The 24,396-nt window shown below is 40.6% G+C and overlaps 1 protein-coding gene across 1 annotated transcript; it reads left to right on the top strand.

Moving 5' to 3' along the window:
* The first annotated feature begins 3,857 nt into the window (after window positions 1–3,857).
* Window positions 3,858–9,854, top strand: GPR85 (G protein-coupled receptor 85). Its single transcript, XM_063396694.1, has 2 exons — window positions 3,858–3,996; window positions 5,629–9,854. Exon 2 carries the CDS (start codon window positions 5,804–5,806, stop codon window positions 6,914–6,916), a length of 1,113 nt encoding a protein of 370 aa, XP_063252764.1. The 5' UTR covers window positions 3,858–3,996; window positions 5,629–5,803; the 3' UTR covers window positions 6,917–9,854.
* The last annotated feature ends 14,542 nt before the right edge of the window (window positions 9,855–24,396 follow it).

The raw sequence follows: 24,396 nt of genomic DNA, 5'->3' as shown, positions 1-24,396 counted from the left end.
TTTCAGCTGTCATCACTAGTCTTTCTTCTAACACAATCTCTACCTCAGACTCCATTTGTGAGATTTGTCAGAGTCAGACCTCTCAAAAACCTCTCCCATTCTGAGGAAAAGGTTCAAGACAATGGGAATCACCCAGCATCCTCACCTGGTTCACAACTGTGGTACAGAATTTCAGGGCACATAAAAGAAATAGATTGCAAGTACCCCAAATGGTGCTTACAAATTCCTCTGCAATAGTATTTAACTGTGCCCCATCTCTGCACTCAAATTCCTGCCTCCTTGGCCATGTGCACCCAAGCATCACCTCATGGGACTGAACTGCCCAGACCTGCAGATGATATCAAAGACAGAGAATATCAAAGTAGGGTTCCCTAAAAAGATGAACTTGATCTGGGAATGGTCTCAGTGGATCCAATTCACTAATCAGTGTTCCTTGGTCATTCTTGAACAGTACCTAATTTGGAAAAACCCCAAAGACTTGGAATACTGAATCCTCAGTCACTATCAACAAAGCTGAGCATATCACCAGTTATTTTCTTGGCCATGATAATTAAATAACCCAAACAGGAGGAAATGAAAGAGCTCTACACCATAACTCTCAAGAACGTTATAGTAGAGTTGTCCAAACCTGGAGATGGTTCTAATCTTTGATCTAAATCAGAAAATCAGCTAAATTGTCTTGCCTCTCTCATTTTCTAGTGAAAGTTCTAGTCATCTGCTGCTAACTCTAATAAGGTACATAACCCTCTTGTACTTCACTTACACTCCCTTCTGCTACCCTTCCCTCTTGGGGCACAGCACTACATAAATAGGAAAAGAAAAAAAAAGTCAAGGAAAGATCTTTATTTCCCTAAGAGTAATCACTTCTTCTGATATGCTTGTTTTAGACCACGTGTCCTCTGTGTTTTGGAGCCTTTTTGGTGCTGCCCTTAGTGTTAACCCTCCCCCCCCTTTTATTGTGTGGTGGGGGATTTATTCAAAATTCAGGATCCATCCTTGTGCCAAAACCCCAAGAAATTATTCTTGGCTATTCCTAATCCATTCACTTTGCAACGTGGGCTGCCCCACACCTTTTTTCCTGAACCTTTCATAACTCTAGTCCAGCTGTTTTGAAGAATTACTTAGCACAGACCTCAACACCTATCCTTACCCATCTCTTCCCCTACCTTCCAACTGTTCGTGCTTCCTGGAGCCATCTTTGACATCTGCCTTCACCTTCCAGATTCTCAGCTCCATGACCCTTGGATTTTTTTTCCCTACATGGAGGACATGACCTGCTATCTGTGAAACAGTTTGACACAGCATGACATCGCTCCACTCTGTTACTTTGCGACAAAGGTTTCTCTTCACAGACTCTATCCTTGCAACAAACAGAATGGAGTTCAAGCCATATGATGGACTTTAGATTTGTGTCTCAGAATGAGATAATCTGCTCCCTAATGCATCTCTTCCTCAGTGATTTCTATGATAGGAAACCAACTTTGTCATGTGGCACTTCAATCTAGATGTCTACATTTTGTTGAACAAAAATAAGAACACATGTTCTCAGGTTATGCCTATGACGACAAATGGATTTATGCTGAACTGGTGGTTGAACATTGAATGAATTCTGAAGTTCACAGATTACTTCCAAGCAGTTTGTTACAGGTCTAAAAGGAGAGCAAGTTTTAAAATGTTATATAGGAATGTAATTTTGTAACATCTCTAAAACAAAGCCCAGACAGAAAAAAGTTAAAACCTATGGCACTGGATCTGTTTTATGGCAATTATGATTGTGTTGCATTGTTTACTCCTACCAAAAAATCATCATTCTTACACATATCAGTGTAAGAATATGCCCTGACCATGACCATACTATAGTCATTCAGTACCACATATTATAAATTTTCCTAATCTTGCACTACAAATTTCTTTTCCATGCATGGCATTTGGAGAACTCTTTGCTATATTAAACCATTAAAGCTACTTCCTTGCCCTTCACATTCTAAGAATGACTTCAGGGGTCATTGTTTGTGTCACTGTGGGTACATATTTAACAAAAAAGAAAGGATACCTGGAGAGGTCCGCATAGCTTAGGTGATTGTGACGTGAGAAGTGCAACTTAAAGTAATAACTTTAACAACCATCCAAAATGCCAATTTTTGAAAGTTAAGCTAACCCCTGCCACCCCAAAGATGAGTACCATCATGTCCTCATAATTACACTTGTAGAAAAAAATAAAAATTTTTGTGGCACCTGAGCTTTGTGTCAGGTTTCTCCCCAAGAGTAAATTTTATCTGAAACAAATCACATGGTTGAAATAGTGCAATGTTGGTTTTAAGTAAGTGTATTTTCCAGTGGCTGCAGACCTCTAGGCTTGGTCAGGCTGCTACTGAAGCTAATTTTGTGGTTTGGCAACCAATTCCAACGCCTTTTAGTGCGTGTCAAAAAAAAAGAACCCAAACCTGACAACAGCCTTAAAAAATGCCTGTAGCCTACTAACGGTCTCACAGATGTGACACACATTATGAATCAACCCCATAAATCTGTCCCACAGAAGGATTTATTCTGGCTTGAATGGAAGCTCCCAGCGAAGAATTTCCTCAGGATCCAAATCTCTCGACCCAAAACAAGCTATTCCTCAAGTGCCCTGCAGCCAAAGCGAATTACTCTTGGGGCACGGCTTTCACGTTCCCACTTCTCCCGGATAAACTTCCATACAGACCGAAGAGGCGGGCGGGCGGAGGGATCCCAGCCCTTGCCGCTTCCTCCCGGTTTTGCCGCGGTGGCACCAGCGAGGGTCAGTGCCAGCGGGTGCGGGGGCCGGCGGGAGGCCCCTGCGGCGGCCCAGGCTACAGCCCGCCGCCTCCCGGCGCCGCCGCCCCGGCCCACCGGCCCGCATGACATCATCGGGACGGCTCGGGATCGATCCCCGCCGGCCGCCGGCTCGGGCGGGCGCTCCTCCGCGGCGGCCGCCGCCGCCGCCCTGCGCGCCGAGGACAGCGCGGGCCCTGCCGCGGACGGAACAGGCTGACACCGGCTCCATCCCCGCCGCCATGCAGCGAGCGCGCTGACGGGTCTGCGCCGGCTTCGGGCTGCGCGTCGGGAAGCTGCTCCACGGGCTGCCAGCGGGAAAAGGTGCGGTGTCCTCACGGCCCCGCGGCGAATGCGCCCTCCGCGAACAACGGCACTTGTTAAGGAGCCCTCCCTGGCTCGGGGGTCTGGAAGAAGGAATTCACCGGGTGGGAATCGGGAGGAAGGAAAACGAGCCACGAGCGGGAGGATCAAGCAGCGGCAGCTGAAGAAACCGCCCGGTCCCTCTCCTGACAGGCTGCGACGCGCAGCGCGGCGGGCGCTTCCAGACCCCCGCCGTAAGCGAATGGGGTGGGAGGGGGAGCCCAGAGGCATAAACAAGGAGCGCAGGACCTAATTTCTTCCCCTCCCTTTCCTCACTGGCTTGCCCAGGCTCGCCAATAAATCCAGCTCGGCTATACATCGCGATGGGAACGTGCTGCCAAGGAGGCTGCCTTCCCGTCACTGAGGATGCTGCCGTCCCCTCACTGAGGAGGCTGCTGCCGCCGGGGCTGCCTGCGCACCACTGAGGACGCCGCTGCTGCCGCGGAGGTTGCCGTGCCCTCTCTGGGGCGGCAGCAGCTGCCGCCGCCGAGCCCGCCGTGCCCCCATTGAGGCGGCCGCCGCCGCTGCGTTACAGGGAGAGATTGTGGCGCTGCGACAGGGGAGGACGGGGCTCGGCGCGCAGGGGGGAGGCGCGGCGAGCATGCGCCGCCGGAGCCACTGACTGGATCCTCAGCCAAGGTACCGAGGAAAAAAAAAAAAAAAGGAAGAAGGAAAAAAAAAAGGAAATTTAAAATCAGAATTTTTTTAAAAAAGGAAAAGGATTGAGAGAAAGAAGAATGAATGACGGTAGAGGAGATTAGAAAAGACCGCCAGGGTAAAGCAGCCCCCGGTCGGCGGGAAGGAGCGGCTCTGGCATGTGGGGATCTCCGGCACCAACAGGTAGGAGGAGAGGGGCTGGGGGCGCCGAGGGCTGCCGCGGCTGCAGGTGCGTGCTGAGAGGGCTCTCCCGCCCAGGGGTGCGGGGGTTCTTTCCAACCAAGTGGCATGATGGAAGCCCTCATAGACAATGCCTCTTCCGCTCTCCCCAGCTCCCCGCCGCGGGGGGCTCTCGCACGGCTCCGGCAGATGCGGCTGATGCCAGGCAGCGGCACCCGGGCTGCCTTGCAGCGCGGCGCAGTCCAGCCCTGCATGGCCGGCGGGGAGCGGCCGGGGCCGGGAGTGCGTGTGCCAGCGGCGCCGTGAGTGTGGCCGCGGCGGCGGTGCGTGTGCGGCGTGCGGGCTGTGTGTGTGCGGAGGCTGGGCCGGCCGCCGCGGGGACAGCTCCGCGGGGGAGGGGGAGCGGCGGGGCCGGCGGGAGGGGGAGGGGGAGCCTGATTTCATGGTTTTAAAACGATGCCATGATCTGATCAGCCTCTGTTTACACAGCAGCAATCAGGCTCTTTTGTGGACGGTAAGAATGGAAGGATTTTACTGGGATTCAGTGGGAATATCCTTTGTACACCCGAGGTGGCATAGGAAACACTTCGTGTGGAAAACGAAGGAGCCTGATCATGCCTGCTGTGGCTCCTGTCCCTGGCTCTGGAGGGAGAAAAAAGAAAAACAAAACAAAACCAGAAAAAAAAAAAAAAAAAAGCAGCAACAGACAGTTCTCTTTTTTGTTTTATTGCATGAAATGTGTTTCGGTACGATTCACTGGGAGGATTAACGGGAATCGCAGAGCCCTAATTAGCTAAAAAAACCCAAAATACCTAAAAAACAATTTATGTGTTTATTTAAGCATAACCAAAACTAGCCCTCCTGAAAGGATGGGCATTGTATCTTGGCTGTGCTGCCTGTTTTTGCTCAGTATTTACACCGACCGCTGCTTATTATGAATTATGTCGAGGCTTTAAGGATTTGTATTAAGGCACCGGGGAAGGGGGGGAGGCCGGGGGGACGACACCCTAAAGCATACTGCTATCGACTGTCTAGATACGTGTTTCTCTAAAAGCCTAAATGATAAAATTGTGGTTTATAGCAGGAAGGGAGGAGGATAGTGAATACTGTTTTTCTTACAAAATGCATAAACTAACACTGTGTGATTAATGTGCTTTGGTGACTTGGGTTAAAAAACATAAATTCTGCAGGGTTTCTTTGGGTGTGATCCATATCAACACAGCAGTTGCCTCTTAAAACATTGACAAATACTGTAGCCATAAAATAAATGTAGGTAATGTCAAAACATCGGCAGTCTTTGGGGATTTTTTAAAAAATATGTCAGTGATTAATTCTTGGGCTTGCAAACTGGGAATCTTTTGATTCATAAAATCTCTGAGGCTTTACCTGTGAAATTATATGTGCTACCAAATATAAGGGACATTGGTCAGTCGTGAAACTGTAACAAGCCAAATCTGCCAATAGTCAATCATACTAAAGAGTCAGTAAAAAAAAAGAGCCTCATGTTTTTAAAAAACAAACAATAGTACTCAAATTTACAACTTCATTTGGTTCTCCATAAATTAACATCTTTGATAGCACTTTCTGACATCATTTTGTGTTAACTTAAGAACTGATAGCTCGATTTTTTTTCAGATATTTTGATGGCATGACAAATCAGAAAGAAGAGGATGTACTGTATGACTAGACACAAGATCAGTTCTGTTTGTGGATTACATTTTCAGTAAGATGTATGGATCTATTTTTTCCTTGTTCTTAAATATAGATCATGAGACTTGACTGAGGCAATATACATATCATCCATCCATCTATGGCGAACTACAGCCATGCAGCTGACAACATTTTACAAAATCTCTCTCCTTTAACAGCTTTTCTGAAACTGACTTCACTGGGTTTCATAATAGGAGTCAGTGTGGTGGGTAACCTTCTGATCTCCATTTTGCTAGTCAAAGATAAGACCTTGCATAGAGCTCCTTACTACTTCCTGTTGGATCTTTGCTGCTCAGATATCCTCAGATCTGCAATTTGTTTCCCTTTTGTTTTCACCTCGGTAAAAAATGGCTCTACGTGGACGTATGGGACTCTTACTTGCAAAGTGATTGCCTTTTTGGGGGTTTTGTCCTGCTTTCACACGGCTTTCATGTTATTCTGCATAAGCGTCACGAGATACTTAGCTATTGCCCACCACCGTTTTTATACGAAAAGACTGACCTTCTGGACTTGTTTGGCTGTTATCTGTATGGTGTGGACTCTCTCTGTAGCCATGGCTTTCCCCCCAGTTTTAGATGTGGGCACCTACTCATTCATTAGGGAGGAAGACCAATGCACTTTCCAGCATCGTTCCTTCAGGGCTAATGATTCCTTGGGATTTATGCTTCTTCTTGCCCTTATCCTCCTAGCCACACAGCTTGTCTACCTCAAGCTGATATTTTTTGTTCACGATCGCAGGAAAATGAAGCCAGTCCAGTTTGTTGCAGCAGTGAGCCAGAACTGGACTTTCCATGGTCCTGGAGCGAGTGGTCAAGCAGCTGCTAATTGGCTGGCTGGATTCGGAAGGGGTCCCACACCTCCAACCTTGTTGGGAATCAGGCAAAACGCGAACACCACGGGCAGGAGGAGGCTACTGGTATTAGACGAATTCAAAATGGAGAAGAGAATCAGCAGAATGTTCTACATCATGACATTCCTCTTTCTGACCTTGTGGGGTCCCTATTTGGTAGCCTGTTACTGGAGAGTTTTTGCAAGAGGGCCTGTAGTACCTGGGGGATTTCTAACGGCCGCTGTCTGGATGAGTTTTGCCCAAGCTGGAATCAATCCTTTTGTCTGCATTTTCTCCAACAGGGAGCTGAGGCGCTGTTTCAGCACAACCCTTCTTTACTGCAGAAAATCCAGGTTACCAAGGGAACCTTACTGTGTTATATGAGGGAGCATCTGTAAATCTTTAGCCTTGTGAAACACTACCATTCTCTGCTAAGCAATTGTGGCCTGTAGCCATGTCTTGAGGAGAAAATCAAGAATGGGATGTCAGCAGCTGTAAGGATTTGGGCAACATTCTGCAGTCTTTGCAATAGCTCACCTCTAATCCTGTTTTAAACCTAAACATGTTCCTGCTGACCACTGCTGAAGGTTTGTAATTAAGAACAAAAGACTGAACTACTGCCCTGAATTTCTTTATGTGGTTGAAATCTAGATTATGAAAGTAGCAGGTGCTAAGTATCAGTGCTAAATGCTGTGTATATCACTACATAAAATAAGAACATCAAAAAGATTAGCATTGGACATCTTAATAAATTAAGTTGATATGAGGTTAATGTGTTGATAAAACTAATTTTAGACATCTGAAGACCTTTAAAACATTTCATACAATTATTATTTTGCAAAGACTGAAAACTGGGGACTCAAGTACTGTAACTGATTAAAGATGTGCCATGCATTATTGGATTATCACACTTACAAATCTGTTTGCCTTGTGAGTAAGTTTTGGGGAGCATTCCAAAGCAGTATTTTTGTTCAGATTTTGACTTTTAATTTTTTTTTCTCCAAATATGTTACTCTTTCTAATTACCATTTTCCTTAACAGTGAAACTACTAACATTTAACTGTATTCTGTGTTTTTTGCTGATTTGGTATAAAGTTTAATAGACTCTTATTTATATTTTTTAAAAAGCTAGATATCAGTCTGTTAGGCAACGTTAATGATAATATCCAGTCATAATTGAACAGTTACAATTATACAGAATAAACACATGTTGCCTTAAAGGGTTATCTAGTATCTTCCATTTTGTTTAGCATTGAAGCAAATAAGCAAGGAAAATTGAATCAATAAGTCTGGTCAGTCATTTGGGAGTGCATGAAAGATCACTTAGTCCTCTTTTTTCCTTTTTACTCCAATGGTTCCCAAAATCAATCTGCACATCATTGGGATTATATCATTTTTTTTCCTAGGTGTGCCGCCCTTTCTGGTTTGTTCTGAGAAACACAGGCAGTTGATGTATGTTTATATTTTAAGACAGCTGTCATGGGGAGACCGCAGCCTTAGTATGATATCTTGCACAACTTGTGAAGCATTTATTCTACTGAAGGCACAGTCTTGTTTATATTTTCTGCACATTTTGGTGTATTGGTTGTTTTAAATTATTTAAGTTTTAACTTGTGAAAGCATATAATATGATTTCTTAGTATTTTAGAAATACATTAGAGTCTGTGAGTCTTTCCTTCTTTAAGATACAGATGTGTGGATTTCAATATAAAGTTGCATTTGCCAAAATTTACCTGTGTAGCTTGTTAATTTTCTTGGAATAAAATTTTACATTTTTCCAGTTATACAATTAACCTTTTTTATTTTGTCTAGTGAGCTAGCATGAAGTACTGAGAATGTAGCCATTATGAATTATTATCCTTTGCAGTCACTGTATTCCCAAAATGTAAATGCATGAATGATGGGGACCACAGGATTGATAAATTATATTATCTGCAGTAGCACTATTGTGTAGTTTATCATAATTACCCATCTATCTGTTCTAATATGTCAGTTATATTTAAAGTTACAACACAGTATTTGACATCAACGTCACAGTTTAATTTTGGAAAATGTGTATAACTGAAGCACAAAATCATGAGTTGATCAGTCATAAAGAACACAGATTTTTCTTAATTTTGGGGAGAGACAAGACTAGAGGTCATAATTCAGTCTTGGTATATCTTGTCCTTTGTTGTAGTTTTATGACCAGCAAGTTAACGTATACATATATGAGCAGCAGTCAACAATGGAAATGCTTAAATTTGTACAATAACATTATACAACATATGCAACAATTCAGACAGTTGTGTCTATATGTGATCAGACAACTTGATCAAAGATTTGGTGAGCAGTCTGTTTGACCTCACTTACACTTTTATACTGAGGTTGATTGGTTGAGAGGCATGGCTTTATATACTGTGTTGAAACAGAAAAACTGCTAAAATAATGAGTCCTCATCGGTATAGGAATGTTTCAGAACGTAATTTGAAATGGGACCAATAAACTTCTACCAAAAGGACATTTTTATTACACTGAAAAAGGTTTTGAAATTAAGGTACTTAAGCAATTGTCAAAGATAGCAGGAGTGAATAAAAACTGAATCGTATGTTGAGAAGAATTCTGAAAGTCATCCCACTTAAGTTTATTAAAAGGTTGATTGGCAATAACTTCAGTCTAATTTCTTTAAAATAGTAACCTTTACAAGGAACATTGATATTACATATTGTAATAAAGAAGTACATATAAATAAAGTTGTAAATAGTATATAGTTGTAGCAGTAGTCAGTTCTGAGGATTAGCCAGAAAATTTTCAACTATGGAGTTTCAAAAGCTGCAAATGTGGGGCCTGAGCTATCTCTTAATAAAGTCAGTTGGTGTTTTCCCATTAACTTCATTTGGAGCAGAAGCAGGCCCTAGCATTTCTATAGTACTATACTTCTGAAATACTAAGAAGGCTGTATTTACTATGCAGTGGGAAAAGAAAAAAAATTTTAAATTATTTCCCTGGAAGTTTTGCAAGCAGCAACTGATGTAAATTAAAATAATAAACAGTAAACAAATACGAAAGCAAATATTTTGATAAATGTTTTTCTTTTGATATTAATATAATTCCTTTGGCTATATGACAAATACTGTATTGCTACCTGAGAAAGGGCAGGTACTTTTTATTAAGTGGATTTTTAGAATTGTGCCAGTAAGAAATCTTGTGACATAAGTATTTCGTTTTATTTTTCTCCAGTGTTAAAAGGACAAGGGGATGTTCAGTGAAATTAAAAGCCAACATATAAAGTAAGATTTTATGCGAAGTTATTACTCAGTGAAACAGACTGGTACAGGATGTCAAGTAGTTTAGAGAGATTCCTACAAGAACTGTATGTATACATGAATTAAAGCAGTGCTTGCACTTTTTGCCATCAGTGTCATTTTGATCCTAGTCAGCATATCAAAACTAATGTATTAAGGTATAAATTCAAAGGAGCAAGAGGGTTCATTCCAATTCAGCACACTGTAGTGTCACAGTATGAAAAGCCTTTTGCTTTCATTTTAGTACAGGAGTTAAGCTATTGCCAAAGCTAGACTACAGGACTGGTAGATCAGTCCTTTCTTTTCAGAATAGCAAAGAATGGCACATGATTTTATGTCTGTGTTGATCTTCAATGCTTATGGGTAATGTGAAATCAATAATTTTAATTTTCTGGTGACAGAAAAAAAAAAGATTCCCTGAAGAAAAGGCTGTCTACCCCTGTTCCTTTCCTGCCCACTGTTGCCCCACTGGCCCTTCAGCAGCCTCTCAATCCTTCTACAAAAGTAAATGTTTCCTATACTGAGTATTCTATTCGTCCTGCTCCTTGAGAAGTGTCTCAGCCATTCCTCCTCCCCAGCAGATCAGCTCCTGCTGCAGCTTCCCAGGGTTTGTCAGTGTCCGGGTTCCCTTCCTGAGGATGGAGAGGGACTGCCAGTTCCTTCCAGCTGCCTCTGTAGTTCATGGATCTTAGGGCACTTGGCTGCCACTCTGGGTATCTCTGTCCTTTGGCTTTGCTCACAAAGTAGATGCTGTTTACATTATGCAGAGCAAAATGAGAATGGGGAGGGGGCAGCAGGAAACAACTTTCCCTCTCACAATTTTTTCACAAGGAAACCACTGTTTTTGTTGCATTGCCCAAGAGCATATTGTATTTTAAAAGCATAATCAGTGTTAATTACCCTCTAAATAAATAAAATGTACAGTTAGCAAATTAAGTCAAGGGTTTTGGTACAGCTACAAAGTCTTACTATAAAATGGCTTTTTGTCAGTCCCTAGGCCTTGTGGGCAGAGGAGTCTAATCTGTCTGTGTGCTTTAAAGTGCATTGTGTTTGTTCACTTGTTTTGCTTTTACTTTGACTTTCAAGCGTGTCAGCATTTTATTTATATTAATAGGAATCCAGTATTGCAGCAGATTGTTATCACTCATGGGTTCAAAAAAATTATATTACAGGGAACTCTGATGATTTATGAGGTGAGTTAGGGAAATATTTTGGCAAGTAATTGGTTTTTAGCAAATGGTAAATAAACCTGTGGGCTGCTGGGCTCTTCCATAGTTACACAGTTACCCAGTCAGTTCTTAATTGCTGAAACTAGCAATGGAGTAGACTAACCCACATAAAGCTAACACACAGGTAATACAAAGCATGTCCACATTAGATACAAACTTCCTGTGTGTATTACATTTATCATGGAATGGAGTTAAGTAAAAGGTGAGATCAGAAATTCAAAGAAGAATGGTGGGTGTTTTTCCTTTTTTTGCTGCTTTGTTTTAGCATAGCACTGCTAATCTGCAACCTGGGTTACACACCCACACACAACTGAGAGTTGCCTGTACAATTCTGCATAGCACACAGGCAACTTCCCTCTAGTTTATATTCATTGAGAGCTCTGTGAGTGCACACTACTAATCTGATTGACTTTTCAGAGAAAAGAGAAGGCTCAGTCTGAAATACTTCAAAATTAAAATTAAAATTCAATAGAACTTCTCTGCTTTTGTATACTGAAGTGATTTTGAGTGAAGAAATCAGTGATTTAAACCAGCAGTGATGATAATTATACTCTGGCCACGGCCATTAAAAACAGTATAAGATGACATTTTGCAATGCCCATGCAACAAATCAAAGAGTTTGATGTTATACACCAAGACTTTGTGTGAGTAGGCTAAAAATAATTCACATTTTACATTTAGAAAAAGAATGATGATGCTGTCCATTTCAATGGATAAAGTCTTAAACTAGCCAGTATGGAAAAAGAAGGGTGAACTTTAAAAATTGCTCATTATAAATGGTAAACAGTTTTGATGGTGTTTTTGTTCAACTGAACTGTGTAATTATATAACTATATGATGATCAAAGGACTGTCACAGTAAATAAGGTAGATTTTTTTTAGTAGTCTAGAAAGGAAATAAGTAGCAACTACCTTCAGACATTTGAAATGAAGTAATTACAGTCATGTACATGTTTTATAAAATTTAGATAACAAAATCATTATTTTCATTTTCTGTACTTATGTACTTCAAGAACAATGTCTTTAGACAGTGAGTTGGCTGATGCAGCCCAATGAGTGACTTCTTTGAATCATAGGTTTTGTACTATGCTTTGTATATAATGAGCACAAGAGATATAAAACCAGAATTTATCTGATATCAACTCTGCGTTAGGTACAATACTTCTCCGAATGTTAGGTAAATTACTGTCTCCAGAGATTATTCAAAAGTATTCTGTGCTATATCACAAGAATTCTACTTCACCTTTGTTAAAGAGCAGTCTGGTTAAAGATGTCTATTTATTTTCACTCTATAACCATCAAGTTCAGGTATGCTTACGTCCTTATGCAAATTGAAGAAATTGCTAAAAATAGAAATTTTTGCACTATAATAATCTTGGTGGATCGGGTTCTTGACATAGTATAAAATAGGTGGCACAGATACTCAATGACTACTCTGTGCAGAAGGTGGAAGCATGCAAAAAAGTATTTGTCCCTTTTTAGGAGCCATTTAAAGTCCTGCTGTTGTCCCATAGTCTGTCCATCTTCTGTGGAACTGGCCTACCACAGGCCTGCAACCTGCTCCATGTTGAATTTAAGCAGGACTTTGGTTACACATCCTCTGAGTCCTCATGGGAGAAATTCAGCGTTTGCAGAGGTCAGAAATTCCTAGAAAACATTCATAGGCTACAGACAAGTGATAGTTGCTTGTCTCCTTGAAACAGAAGTCACAGAATAAACAGAGGCCGAGAGATAAATTCTTATTGTTAGCTGCTTGGGATTTCATGCCCTTTTGGTGCCCTCAAAGGTGGCTGAGAAGACCTGTTCCATTCTTGACTTTGTTTGGGTTTGTTTGTTTGTTTGTTTGTTTGCTTTGAAAATGCATGCCATCTTAGTTGCTCTATTCCATCCCACCCATTGCCAGTTGAACATTTGATGTCATGCTTAATCAAGTCTGTATATTCTTTAAAATACATATCTAATAGTTACATGTATTTCTAGCTTTGCACTGATTGTGCAGATATATATCACTGTTTGTTCTTGCTCATTTCCATAAGCATTTCCTGTGTTTCAAACACACAAATCCTATTTCTGAAATTAAGGCACTCTACAATCATGTGTTTCCTGATTTTTCTGTGAAGGCCTTTTAAGTTTTGGATATTTCTCCCGTTTGTTCCAAAACGCTAAATGCATCATCACAGGGAACATTTGATTTCTTTAACTGAAGGACTGTTTGGACATTATAAGACTAGAAATTTAGGTCTTGTATAACAATTTATGGTAATGACTGGGCTATAGAGTGGCGGGACTGCTGGAATAGGATATTTTGATAACTATGGCTTTAAATTACATCGTAAGACATCTAGCACAAAGGAGAAAAGCTCCTTTTGTAAGATAATTATGTAAATGAAAAGTAAACACACACACAAATGAGTACAGTTCTATAGGATTTTGATTAACATATTCAGTCATAGCTGTAGCAAGATGGGCATAAAGCAAAAAAAAAAGAGAAAGTATCTTACCATTTGAAACCTAATCCTTGTAAGTTTGGCTTGACTCCTGCAATCCCTACTCTAGGAAAATTTTTCCCTCTCTTTTGTGGAAACTCATCTCAATAAAGACTACAAGATCTTGGTAATTTATATCAATGTTTGTGTTTTTTACTTGACTAGTTCTCAATGAGAGCATGACACAGCAGGACTGTAAATGTAATCTCTGTCACAGTGTATGTGCAAAAGCAGTCTTTCAATGGGCTTCAAGACGGAGTCTATATGCACATAGATATATTTATCAGACTCTCCAAAGTCATGTAGTATAGTTGATACCAAGTAGGGACAGCTCAAGCCTTGCAAAGGCATGAGGTATCACACTTGAGCATGGTAAGTGAGTTTAAAATCAGATGCAAGGAATGTGAGGGACATTTAGTAACAGCTTCCTATGTTAATAATTGTAAATAATGCTTTTGGACTAATTTGCAAACCTTCTTCTAAGTTCCTAAGTAGTGGTAAGGGCATCTGCAGAAAGGTGGGCTGTAATGCTGCAGCTGAGTCCTTATGTCCCCCTGTTTTAGTTAGGGGTGGACTGGAAGCAGTACACATTATGGGCCGGTTCCTCCACAAACCACTTTGCATGACAGTAACATTCACTAAGCTCATCAGCCTAGAGATGTGCTCCAGATGGATCGTTTGGTCACAGTCAAATTTTTGAAACTTTTCTTTCAGTGTCTCTGGGAGTAGTTTCTGTTCGTAAAAGGTAGAAAGAAATGTGTGTAAAGGGAATGCTTATGTTGAGCAAATCCTTTTCAGCCCAGTCTTGGAGTGAGGACTTTTTGTGCGAGTGCAGATAGGTGTGGAGGCCCCTGATAGTTTTACCACATCTGTCAGACACTCCTGTTCTCTGGCATAGTTAGCGTACATGGGCACCAGGGTCTCACACAGTGTCCTTCTGTCAGCATTCTCCCTTTCCCCTGCACACCACCAGGAAGACAGACACCATTGTTTGTCTTCTATGGACACACTTCTGTAGAAATGACCTTCCTCCAAGAGACACATTGTCACAAAGGCTGAGATGTGCTTCCTTTTGTGTCAGAGAAAGCAAATCAAATCTGTGTTAAAACTTCATGTTGAATTTTCCTCTTGGCATACTAACTGAAAGGCAGTATCACAAAAAAGCCAATTGATCCCTCCCAACCAGGAGGACCACCAGTCTAACTGGTAAACACACTTTCAGTGGAAATATTATGATCCTTTCTTATCAGTTAAATAAATATTTGATATGATAATAATTATTACAATATTTGATTATATAAGGCCCTGAAAGGGTTAATTTTCTGCTTTGGCATTTTCCTTATGTAAACATCCTCATTCTATTTCATGCAAGACAGGTTTGGCAAATATGGATGTTTTGGGTGGTTTTGACATCTAAGTTATGCCATCTAAGGACAAGTGCTGGCTGATGAATAATTTATTCACTTAAGTTTCAGAAGAGGCAGTGTAAAACTAGCTACCACAAAAAAAAAAAAAAAAAAAAAAGGCAATGTTTTCTTAAGTCATGCATGTGATCCTTTTAATATTGGCTTTGGAACTTGAGTCTTGAGTATTGTCAAACTTAGCGTTCAAACCTAATACAGAATTAGAAACCAAGCTGTAAAGATAATTTCTAGTCACTGACTATAACTACAAAATGTTATCGTTATATACGTTCTACCTGTCTTCTCCTTCGGAAATATTGAAAAAATGTGTATGGTAAGATACAGATGGAAAAATCCTTGACTGAAATTAGTAATAAAATGTCTATAGCTTACAGTGAAGATAGGATTCTATGTATAAATCTTTCTTTTTAAAGACAGCAGATGTATGCCATACAATTGATATATATATTACACTCATGTATGGCCAGCATGTGTGAGAAATTAGTTTTTAAGGCCCAGTTCACATTCTTAAGCTTTGTAGTTCTGTTTTCTTTATATCAAGGTCTTCAAACTGCACTCTTACAGCACTGAAATCTAAAGTCCTTCTGTAATTTGTGTTTATATAACCATGGTGCTTGATAGCCTCTTTATAGAAAATTACCCCTTTATTTTAGGTTCTGAGAAATAGCAGCCTCTGTCTAAAAGTAAATAATTAAAAGATAACAAGGATACAGACAAGTGGGATTTGAAGAAATTATGAGGCAGGGCTGTTAAGTTTGTTTTGAGGCAGTGCTGGTAAATAAGCAAGGTGATCCCAGCATATTGCTTTCTTTTTCTTTTTGAGAACAAGAGAGATGATTGAAAAGTAAAGTTTCAAAAGAATTGAAAAATACAAGGGGGTGGATTCTCAGAAGAGAAGAGCAGCTTGGGAGAAAGTACAAAGGCTGTTCCCTGAAAATGTAATTGTCAGTGATAATTGTCAGTGGTAGTCTGTGAACATGAGCAGATTGGAATCTCTTGATAAAGAGGAAAAGATGATAGGCCAAGAAGAGTAGAATGAAGTCACACTGAAGCTGAGGGAGAACTGCAAATGACTACTGATTCACAGCATTAGTTAGAAAGAGGTAATTAGAGGTCATGTTGAAAGTAAGATTCAATGAAAACAGTTGGTGAAAGCCAAGAACATCGACTCCAGGTAGCAATTACAGTGAGCTTAAAAGAGAGAGGTAGAATAAAATGGCAGAATGGTTACCAAAATAAGTGATACAGACCACTGTCCCCTTTCTTTTCCTTTACAAATAGAAGAAGAAACTGCATGATGTCAGAATGGTTAGGTGAGCAGAGAGAGGAGAGAAGAAGGTGATAAACCATAAAGGAGATGTTGAGAGTCAGAACTCATTATTGGAAAGGGTGATGGGAGGTGAGAATAGCTGACGGGAAGCTGGCAGAAAGAACAAATTTGGATGAATGTTCTTGGAGTAACGTGGGAAGATGAGGATTGACATTCCAGAACATGGAGGACTCTGGGAAAAGTGGAGAGGATGGCAACAAGAAATGGGAATGATAGCAGTCAGGGACAGGGAGGCACAAAGGCACAGAGCAGCTGTCTTGCCAGGAGGATGACAAGAGCCAGCAGTGAGGGTCACACAGACAGGAGCAGGTTGTCTGTTAAAGGTTCTGCTTATCAATGACGTTGTGCTAACCCACAGCAAAAGGAAGAGAAGGGATACCAAGGAATTCCAACCCTTATGAGGTCTGGACAACTGTCCCCCCACGGCTGAAGGGCTGGACTAGATGACATTCAAAGGGTCTCTTCCAGTTCCCAACTATTCTGATTCTATGAACTGTCATCTCAGTGTTCTCAAAGTCTTGTAGCTAGTATTAGATCTGAGTTCAGTAGGAGTTTGAAGAATGACTGAATAGTTTCCATTGCTTGCTATTCTTTCCTTTCTAACATTTTAACAGGATTTTCTGCCCTCTTTCCATATTCTTTCTCTTGCTCTTTTTGCAATATTACTCAACTAAGAAAAAACCCCTTCTTTGTGACACTATATATTTAGATCATGTTGGCCCAGCAATTCTGGTAACTTTCAGACTGAGTGATAGCTTTTCAGAACAGTGAAAGTGCAGTTTTAGTGCAATTTGAGAGCACTGCTGTGTTTTATTATCATTGTCTCCCATAATGGTGGTACCTTGGTTTGGTGAAGTGACCATTAGGATGAAAGCCAGTAACTTCCAGGTTCTCATTGCAGCTTTGCCACTCAAATCAGTGCATAGGTGACCTTGGGTGATTTGTATAAGCCAACTTTCCAGCTATCCACTAATTTTAAGCAACTCAAGATAATTTTGGGCTTCCAGTTTAAGACCCTGTGAATCAATTCCCAAGGGAACGCAGCACCCTTAAGTATAGATTCTATTAATGTTGTTGGTGTATAGGTGGTAAAATTGATCAGAAATGTTCTATTTGACTTGTTTTGCCAAGTTTTGGTCTTCTGCAGGAAATTTCAACTTACATGTCTCAGACTTTTCCTTCCTGAGAAACTGAAAATACTCTTTAAACTTCTGCTTCCTGACCACTCTTTAAGATTGTAACCAACAATACTTGTGGATAGTCATCCAAAAATGAGGTAACCAGATTAGCGGTCAGCTAGAAAATGTGTGCTAAAAACTCTTTTTCTGCATAGTTTGCCAGTTATATTAAATGGCTAACAAAATAACTTACTTGAAGGGTGAGAGGTTTAGTTACGTAAAGTTTCTGGATTTCTGAAACTCATTTTAAATCAGGATTTACCCCATTTACTTGACAAGGCCATGGGAAGATGCTGCACTAGGAAGCAAATAATTGTTTTTTCAGGTAAAGGTCAATGAGACAGTGTGGGGGTCAGCTTTCATTGCTGACTGTAGACTACAACCCAAAAGTTTGGAGACAAATGTGACAGATGATTTGGGATGTTCAGATAACCTCATCTTGCCAAGAGATATGTTCATTAAGTTGTCAAAGGACTGAAATGCATGCATTGCCCATCCATCTGGCATATAATTTAAATGCAGCTGAATTCCTGACCTCAGATATGATATAAGCATTTCTGAGTAGACATGACTGATAAATGTGCATAAACAGAGGCTCTTAGAATAAAATTGTTTTTTAAAAGCAGAGTAAAAAAACTCTACTGAGATCTAGAGACTCGTGACAACATTGATAGATGGTAACATACTCATATAAAAAAATTTAACTGAGTACTAAACAATATTTTAAAAATATTTGCACAGGGTTTTTAGTACAATTAATAAACCTCTCTGTAGCCTGAAGAAAGGTGTCAGAAGTTGAAGTGCCTGAAACTGAGATACTGAATTAATCACAGTGAATTTTCTGAGGGCTGAATAGATAATCTGCATGATTTTAAATATTAAAAACCTTTGTCAGGGTAGATGTGCCTGCAAAAATGCAAGCTGGCAGATGCACATGATTAAGTCACAGTTGTCTAGGCAATTCTATATCTGGGTTACCACGAACTATTATAAATAAAAACAAGAATTGATACCTGAGGTTTTTTTCAATTTACCTCTGTCAGGCAGCAGTGTTGTCATAATTCAGGTGAATTGTAGCAATTACATTTTAAAACTTTTATATTTGAAATTGTGTCATACCAATACAATGTTAGAGCCCAAACCTGCAAACCCTGGGTGACCCATAATGACCCTGTGGAAAGAGTAACACTGTGGAGATGTGGTGTGTCCCTTGGCAGGTTCACATGAGCAACCCAGCTTCCCCTGACTGTCAGTGGAACTTCAGCAAACAGGATGATGGTTTGAGTGATATTTTTGGAGAGAGGTTCTCTGATTTCTGGAGGCTTTCAATGTAGGCATCTGAATCAGAGGCTGAGGCTTGATGGTGAACACCCTTTCAGTCTATTTTCAGGTCTTGCTATGTGAGCACTGCCTCAGCTCTCAAGACTGTAAGAAAAAGAGGACTCATCTTTCCCAGTGCCGGAGATCTGGTGCATGAATTTAAACTTCTAGACAAACAGATGGCAACATTTTCTTTTCCACTCCCTTTTCTCGGCATGGAGCATCACTGTCTTTGAGTCACAAATCCTGAGATATGTTTATTGACAGAGCTAATGGCAAAGCCTGCTTGTGCTGTATGAGCAGTTTGAAACAGTGATATATTTCTCAGTCTCATGAGGATGTTGAAAACCTACTTCTCTTGTGAGCAGTTCCAAGCACCTTGTCGATAGCTGTTCATGTCAGTGAGGCAATTGTGATACCCATGGGGCACTCGTGTCACCTGTGTGGGTGCATGTGACACCTTGTAGTAGATCCTCAAAATCCACATAGAATTTAGTAGTACCATAGGGCAGAGACTTCTGCCAGTATATATACCCTGACAGAATATAAAAGCAGACTTGTAACATTATGTTACTGGAGATACAGGGTTTGAGTATTTCTATGGCAACTGTCCTATCAGCACTTGATCTGCCCAAGTACTGCCCCACTCTTTATTTTATCCTTCCTCCTTTTCCATTTGATACAGCCTTAAGAAAATATGTTCTGGAGGACAACAGCTGAAGAACGGAATCATATTTTTCCCCATTCAAGAAAAATTCAACGAAAAACTAATTCATGTCCTGAGCTTTGTCTGCATGATGCCCCCATGCTTGCTGCCGAGTGTCTCACTGTAGGAAGAGAGTTCATGCCACAGTGAAAACGTAGATTTACCTTGCCAGGACCACTTAAATCTGTAAAGTTTTGCGGCACCCACTCTTTAGTCTGTCTTCATTGTTCAATAGTTCAGGCTCACTGAAAAAAATGTGCAGAATGTTCCATGCCCCTTGTCACGGTTCTTGTTTCAGCTCCCAATGACCATCCCATAGTACCTTCCTATACATATCATCTGCAAGGAATCCAAGCAGACTGGTATCCTGGGACATGTCTGGTGGGTTCCAGCCATGCTGTGGGGCTTACACCTGCCCAATTGCTACTGCTTGAAAGGCATCCTTAAAAAAGGTGGCATGCCAGCTCTTAAAAGTGTCCTCCTGAATGCAGGCTTGCATCCAAACAGTTCAAACTATGGCTGTCAGCCACACACAGCTCACAAGGTGATTTCCACATCTGAGGGGGTAAACAAGTGCTTCTATGTGGCACAGGATGTCCTTAGGCAACTGGTTGATGAGTTAGAATACACCTAGCTTTGTTGTCATTCTCATGCCTCTAACCCAAAGAGCACCCTGAGCAGCACGAGTTGGCTCTGAGGACCAAAGAGAGAATAAACCATGATCACTGCAAGGAGGGCAAAGAGAAGAACTGCAGGAGAAAAGTGGTGGACAATGAAAGTGCTCCTCCTGAAAGAGGAGGACATGCAGATGACAGAAATTCGAGTGTCAGAAGGCAGGGTACCTGGGAGCAGTGGGGGTGGTCAGAAGAGAGGTGATGTGGACTGATGGCAAGAGATACAGGAGTTTAGGGGCAAGGAGTAGAAGAAGCACATGGACAAGTAGAGGTGTGGGTCTGAGTGGGAGAGTGTGGTGGTTTGAAAGGCTGCTGGAATGTAACCATTTGTTAGTAGCCATTCTGTGCATCACACAGTCAGTTAAAACACAGACAAAATGTCCATGTGAAACATCCTGAAAAATGAGAAAAAATGCAGTCTGAAAATCTTCAAGGAGTCTGGAGGACAGTGGCAATTGTACCTGGTGATCTTGTTTTTTCCAGGTGTATAGCAATTCTGGTGTACTCCTCATTGAGGAAGAAGTAGGAGGGAAGGTATGAGAGACCATACTTGAAGGAAGTGTGTAGTTTGATGCTTTCCCTGCAGGATTTCTCACAATGTGCTCCTGAGAGGCCTTGACTGGAACTAAAAACTGCTCTTTTGCAGAACTTCTGAGGGAGAAGGGAAACAGCATTGCCTTGCACCCTCGTGGGGATGACCTCTTTCCTCCTTTCCTTGCAGTGTGATACAAGGAGGGAAATTAATATTCCAGCCCATTGAACCTTCTTGGTGAATCTGGCATGGCATTATTTAAGATGCCTGATATTTTTACCTTTTTTTAAAATTTATTTCGTCTAACAGCATTTGAAAAACCTTGAAGATCATAGTATGTGCACAAACTCAGCTAATTTGTTTGTTGCAAAGAGCCCAACCATAAAGTGTGTATATCCAAGGCAATTGTGAATTAAGACTTAAGCCATTCAAGCAAGTCTGTAAATAACATTCAGTAAATAACATTCAACCTCCTGGTTCCCAAAAAATATCCAGGCAGAGCCAGGAGAACCGATGCTTTCAGCACAACACTGCCCTCTGGAGCTCTCAGAGAGAGAGTTTGTTCATTGCAAACCAAACAAAGGAAAAGGAGAGGGGGAAAATAGGAAAAGGCCTTGGTTTCCAATGTAAAAATGCACAGCACAGTGTACACAGTGTAGTAAATAATGAAAGCAGCTATACTGCAAAAACAATGGAAAAAATACATTAATCCCCATCTCAAATGCCAGGAAATATTTTCCAGCAGTGAACGGAATGCGGAAAGAAAATGAGAATTTTAAATGGACCTGCACAGTGATCTACGACAACAAAAATTCTTTTTAATTTTGCTTAAAGGCATTGGGAACATTCTAACAACAACAACAAAAAAAATCTAACTATTGGGAAGGAAAGAAAGAATTTGCTCTCTCAAAAATCTATTTTAGATGCAGTTCTTTTTCTGCTGTGCATCCTTTCATATTTTGATAGTGTTTGTGTCAACGCAAAGATGATATGTTACCTTGTGCTGTCAAAAGCTTACCAAAATAAACCTCATCAACAAGGCATTAAATAATAATATCACCTTTCCCCTGAAGTTTTTATATTCTCTGTGATGTACTTATGCATATTTTTAAAAGAACCTAAATTATTGATTCCCACCTTCCATCAAACCTGTCTAAGCAGTGAAGTGTATATAGAATGTTGTGTTGTACTAAGCTCTGTTAAAGAACAACCCACAACCCTTAAATGAAAGCATGGACTTGTTAGGAGTGAATTTCTTCAGTTTATGAAAGGCTGAGTCTTGCAAATACAGCCTATAACCAGTAACAACCCATCATTGCTATTTCTGATAGCAGATATTATTCTCAATAATATGCATGCATGGAATTGTATTCAAGGATTTAAGACCATTTCAATACCTTTTCCACAAAGTATTTTTCTATTAAAGTAAGTGATGGAAAATACGAGGTTAGAGGGAACCCCTGGAGATTATCTAGTGCAAACATCTGCTCCAAGGAGGATCAGCTATAGAAGGTTGCTCAGGGCCACATTCAGTCAGGTTTTGGGTGCTTCCAAGGATGGAGGGTCCACAACCTCTTTGGGCAAATTGTTCCTTGCTTTGACAACCCTTACAATAAGAAAATTTCTTACTATTTTAAAGTTATCTTTCCTGATGTTCAGTTTATGTCTATTGATCTTCATCCTGACACAGTGAAGAGTCTGACTCTGACTTCTTTACTGCCCCAGTCAGGCATTTATACACACTGATAAGATCCCCCCTTAAGCAGTTCCACTTCTCTTAGCCTCTCCCTATATGTCAGGTGTTCCAAACCCTTAATTGTGTTTGTGTCTTTGTTGAGCTGTCTCCAGTGTGTCCATGTCTTGCAATGAGGAGTCCAGTGCTGGACCCAGCATGCCAGATGTATCTCTCCAGTGCTGGGTAGTCAGGAAGGATCACTTCCTTCGTCCTGCTGACAAGGGTTCTCCTAGAGCAGCTCTGGATGCTGTTGGCTTATTGCTGGCCCGTGTTCAGTTTGGGGTCCACAAGGATCCCAAGGGCTTTTCTGCAAAGCAGCTTTCCAGCTAGTCAGTCCCCGGCCTGTGCTGGTGCCTGGGGCTCCTCTTCCTCAGAAGAATTTGTAATGCAATTCAATGTTATCTGAATAGTAGCTGCCAATTTTGAAAAGAACTGAAATGATGACTTGGGACTAAATAACTTGTATTGCTGTAGTAGAAAGAAAAGTTATTTGAATATCAGTAGACCAAGGAGAGTGGATTGAAACAAACAAAAATGTCAACAAAAGGGAAACAGTGATCCTCATGTGAGTGAATGTCTGATCATAGAAACAGAACTCCTGAATTAATCCCTCGGGGCTTGAACCATATATATTTAAGCCTATGAGAGCTCTGGTTTTGGGGGCACTAAATGAAGCCAAAATGTACTATGAAGAAAGGCAAAAAGTTTGCATAACATTTTTTTTCTATTTTCCTAATAATAAGCAGAAGCTAAGCAAGGATCTAGAAATAATGGGAAATTCTGAAAATATTTCATAAATTGAATTTAGGTTATGGAAAATGTAAAAATATTAAGAATTTTACAAGTCAGCCTCAGTGAGGTAATTATTTACCTGCAAGAAATTAATTATGTGCATAAATGTTTGCAGGTCTGATGCATGTATGGGAAAGGAGAACCAAAGTAAATAATAACACAGAAACTTTTCTGTCCTCTCTCCACAGATTGGCAAAAAAAATTAGCTTGGCACTTCAAGATTCAAATTCCTATAAGTGTCCTAGGCAGTTGACTTCTGTGCAAGTAGGAGGAAAAAGAATAGATCATATTTTTTACTCTGTGAGGCTAGTTATGAAATACTGATGCCAACACTGCAGTATATGATAGAGCTAATAATAATTAACAGGTTTCCTTAGCATCCTTAGTGCAGATGGCCAAGTTTAATAGCATGTTTTAATTTCACTTCAGATCCAAATGGATAGCGTGGGTCAGCTTGGCTGATCTGCATAGATGTGCATCAAGATCATTCTTAAAAGCTGCTGTTCCCTTAACAAACTGAATTTCCTCAATACTTTATTTTTTAAAATTTATAAGACAGCAGCTGTAGTTGAAATACCTTTTCTTCACAGAATACAAGCTGGAATAAAATTGGAATACACTGTTTCCAGCACATGTACTGGTTAGGTAAATGATAGGATCTGATTTTAGGACTGTGGATTACAGCTGCTTTAGAAAGATAACTTATGAGGAAGATATGGCCCTTCACTGTGTCCTAAAGTAAAAATAGATCAGAGACCTGAATTGCTTGTTTTTATTTTGGTGTTTTGTTAGATAATCTAATTTTTCTATACAGCATTCCAAAATTTATTTATTTTACTCTTTCCTTAAAAATTCATCTAAAAACTCTAAATGAGAGCTCTTCTCTGCAAGGTAAGATGTCTTCACTTCCACGCTCACTGTGCATTGTATATTCACTGTACAAAGACACTGAAGAATGTTTGAACTTACTTCTGAGAGTCCTTGCAGATAGGGTTGCCAAAGAAGAAACCATTGATGAGAAACCACTGCAGGAGTTATTTTTTTTCTTCCCAATGTTTATACAACTATCTCTATCATCCAGGCACATTTTGGTGGATGCTAGTGTTACGGCTTGAGACCTTTAGGATTTTTTTGTAGCTGAATACCTGCAAACACAAAGTCTTTACAGTGTTCCT

The sequence above is a fragment of the Prinia subflava genome, chromosome 4 (assembly GCF_021018805.1).
Source record: "Prinia subflava isolate CZ2003 ecotype Zambia chromosome 4, Cam_Psub_1.2, whole genome shotgun sequence".
NCBI lineage: Eukaryota > Metazoa > Chordata > Aves > Passeriformes > Cisticolidae > Prinia > Prinia subflava.
This window is presented reverse-complemented; position numbering and strand designations above follow the sequence as displayed.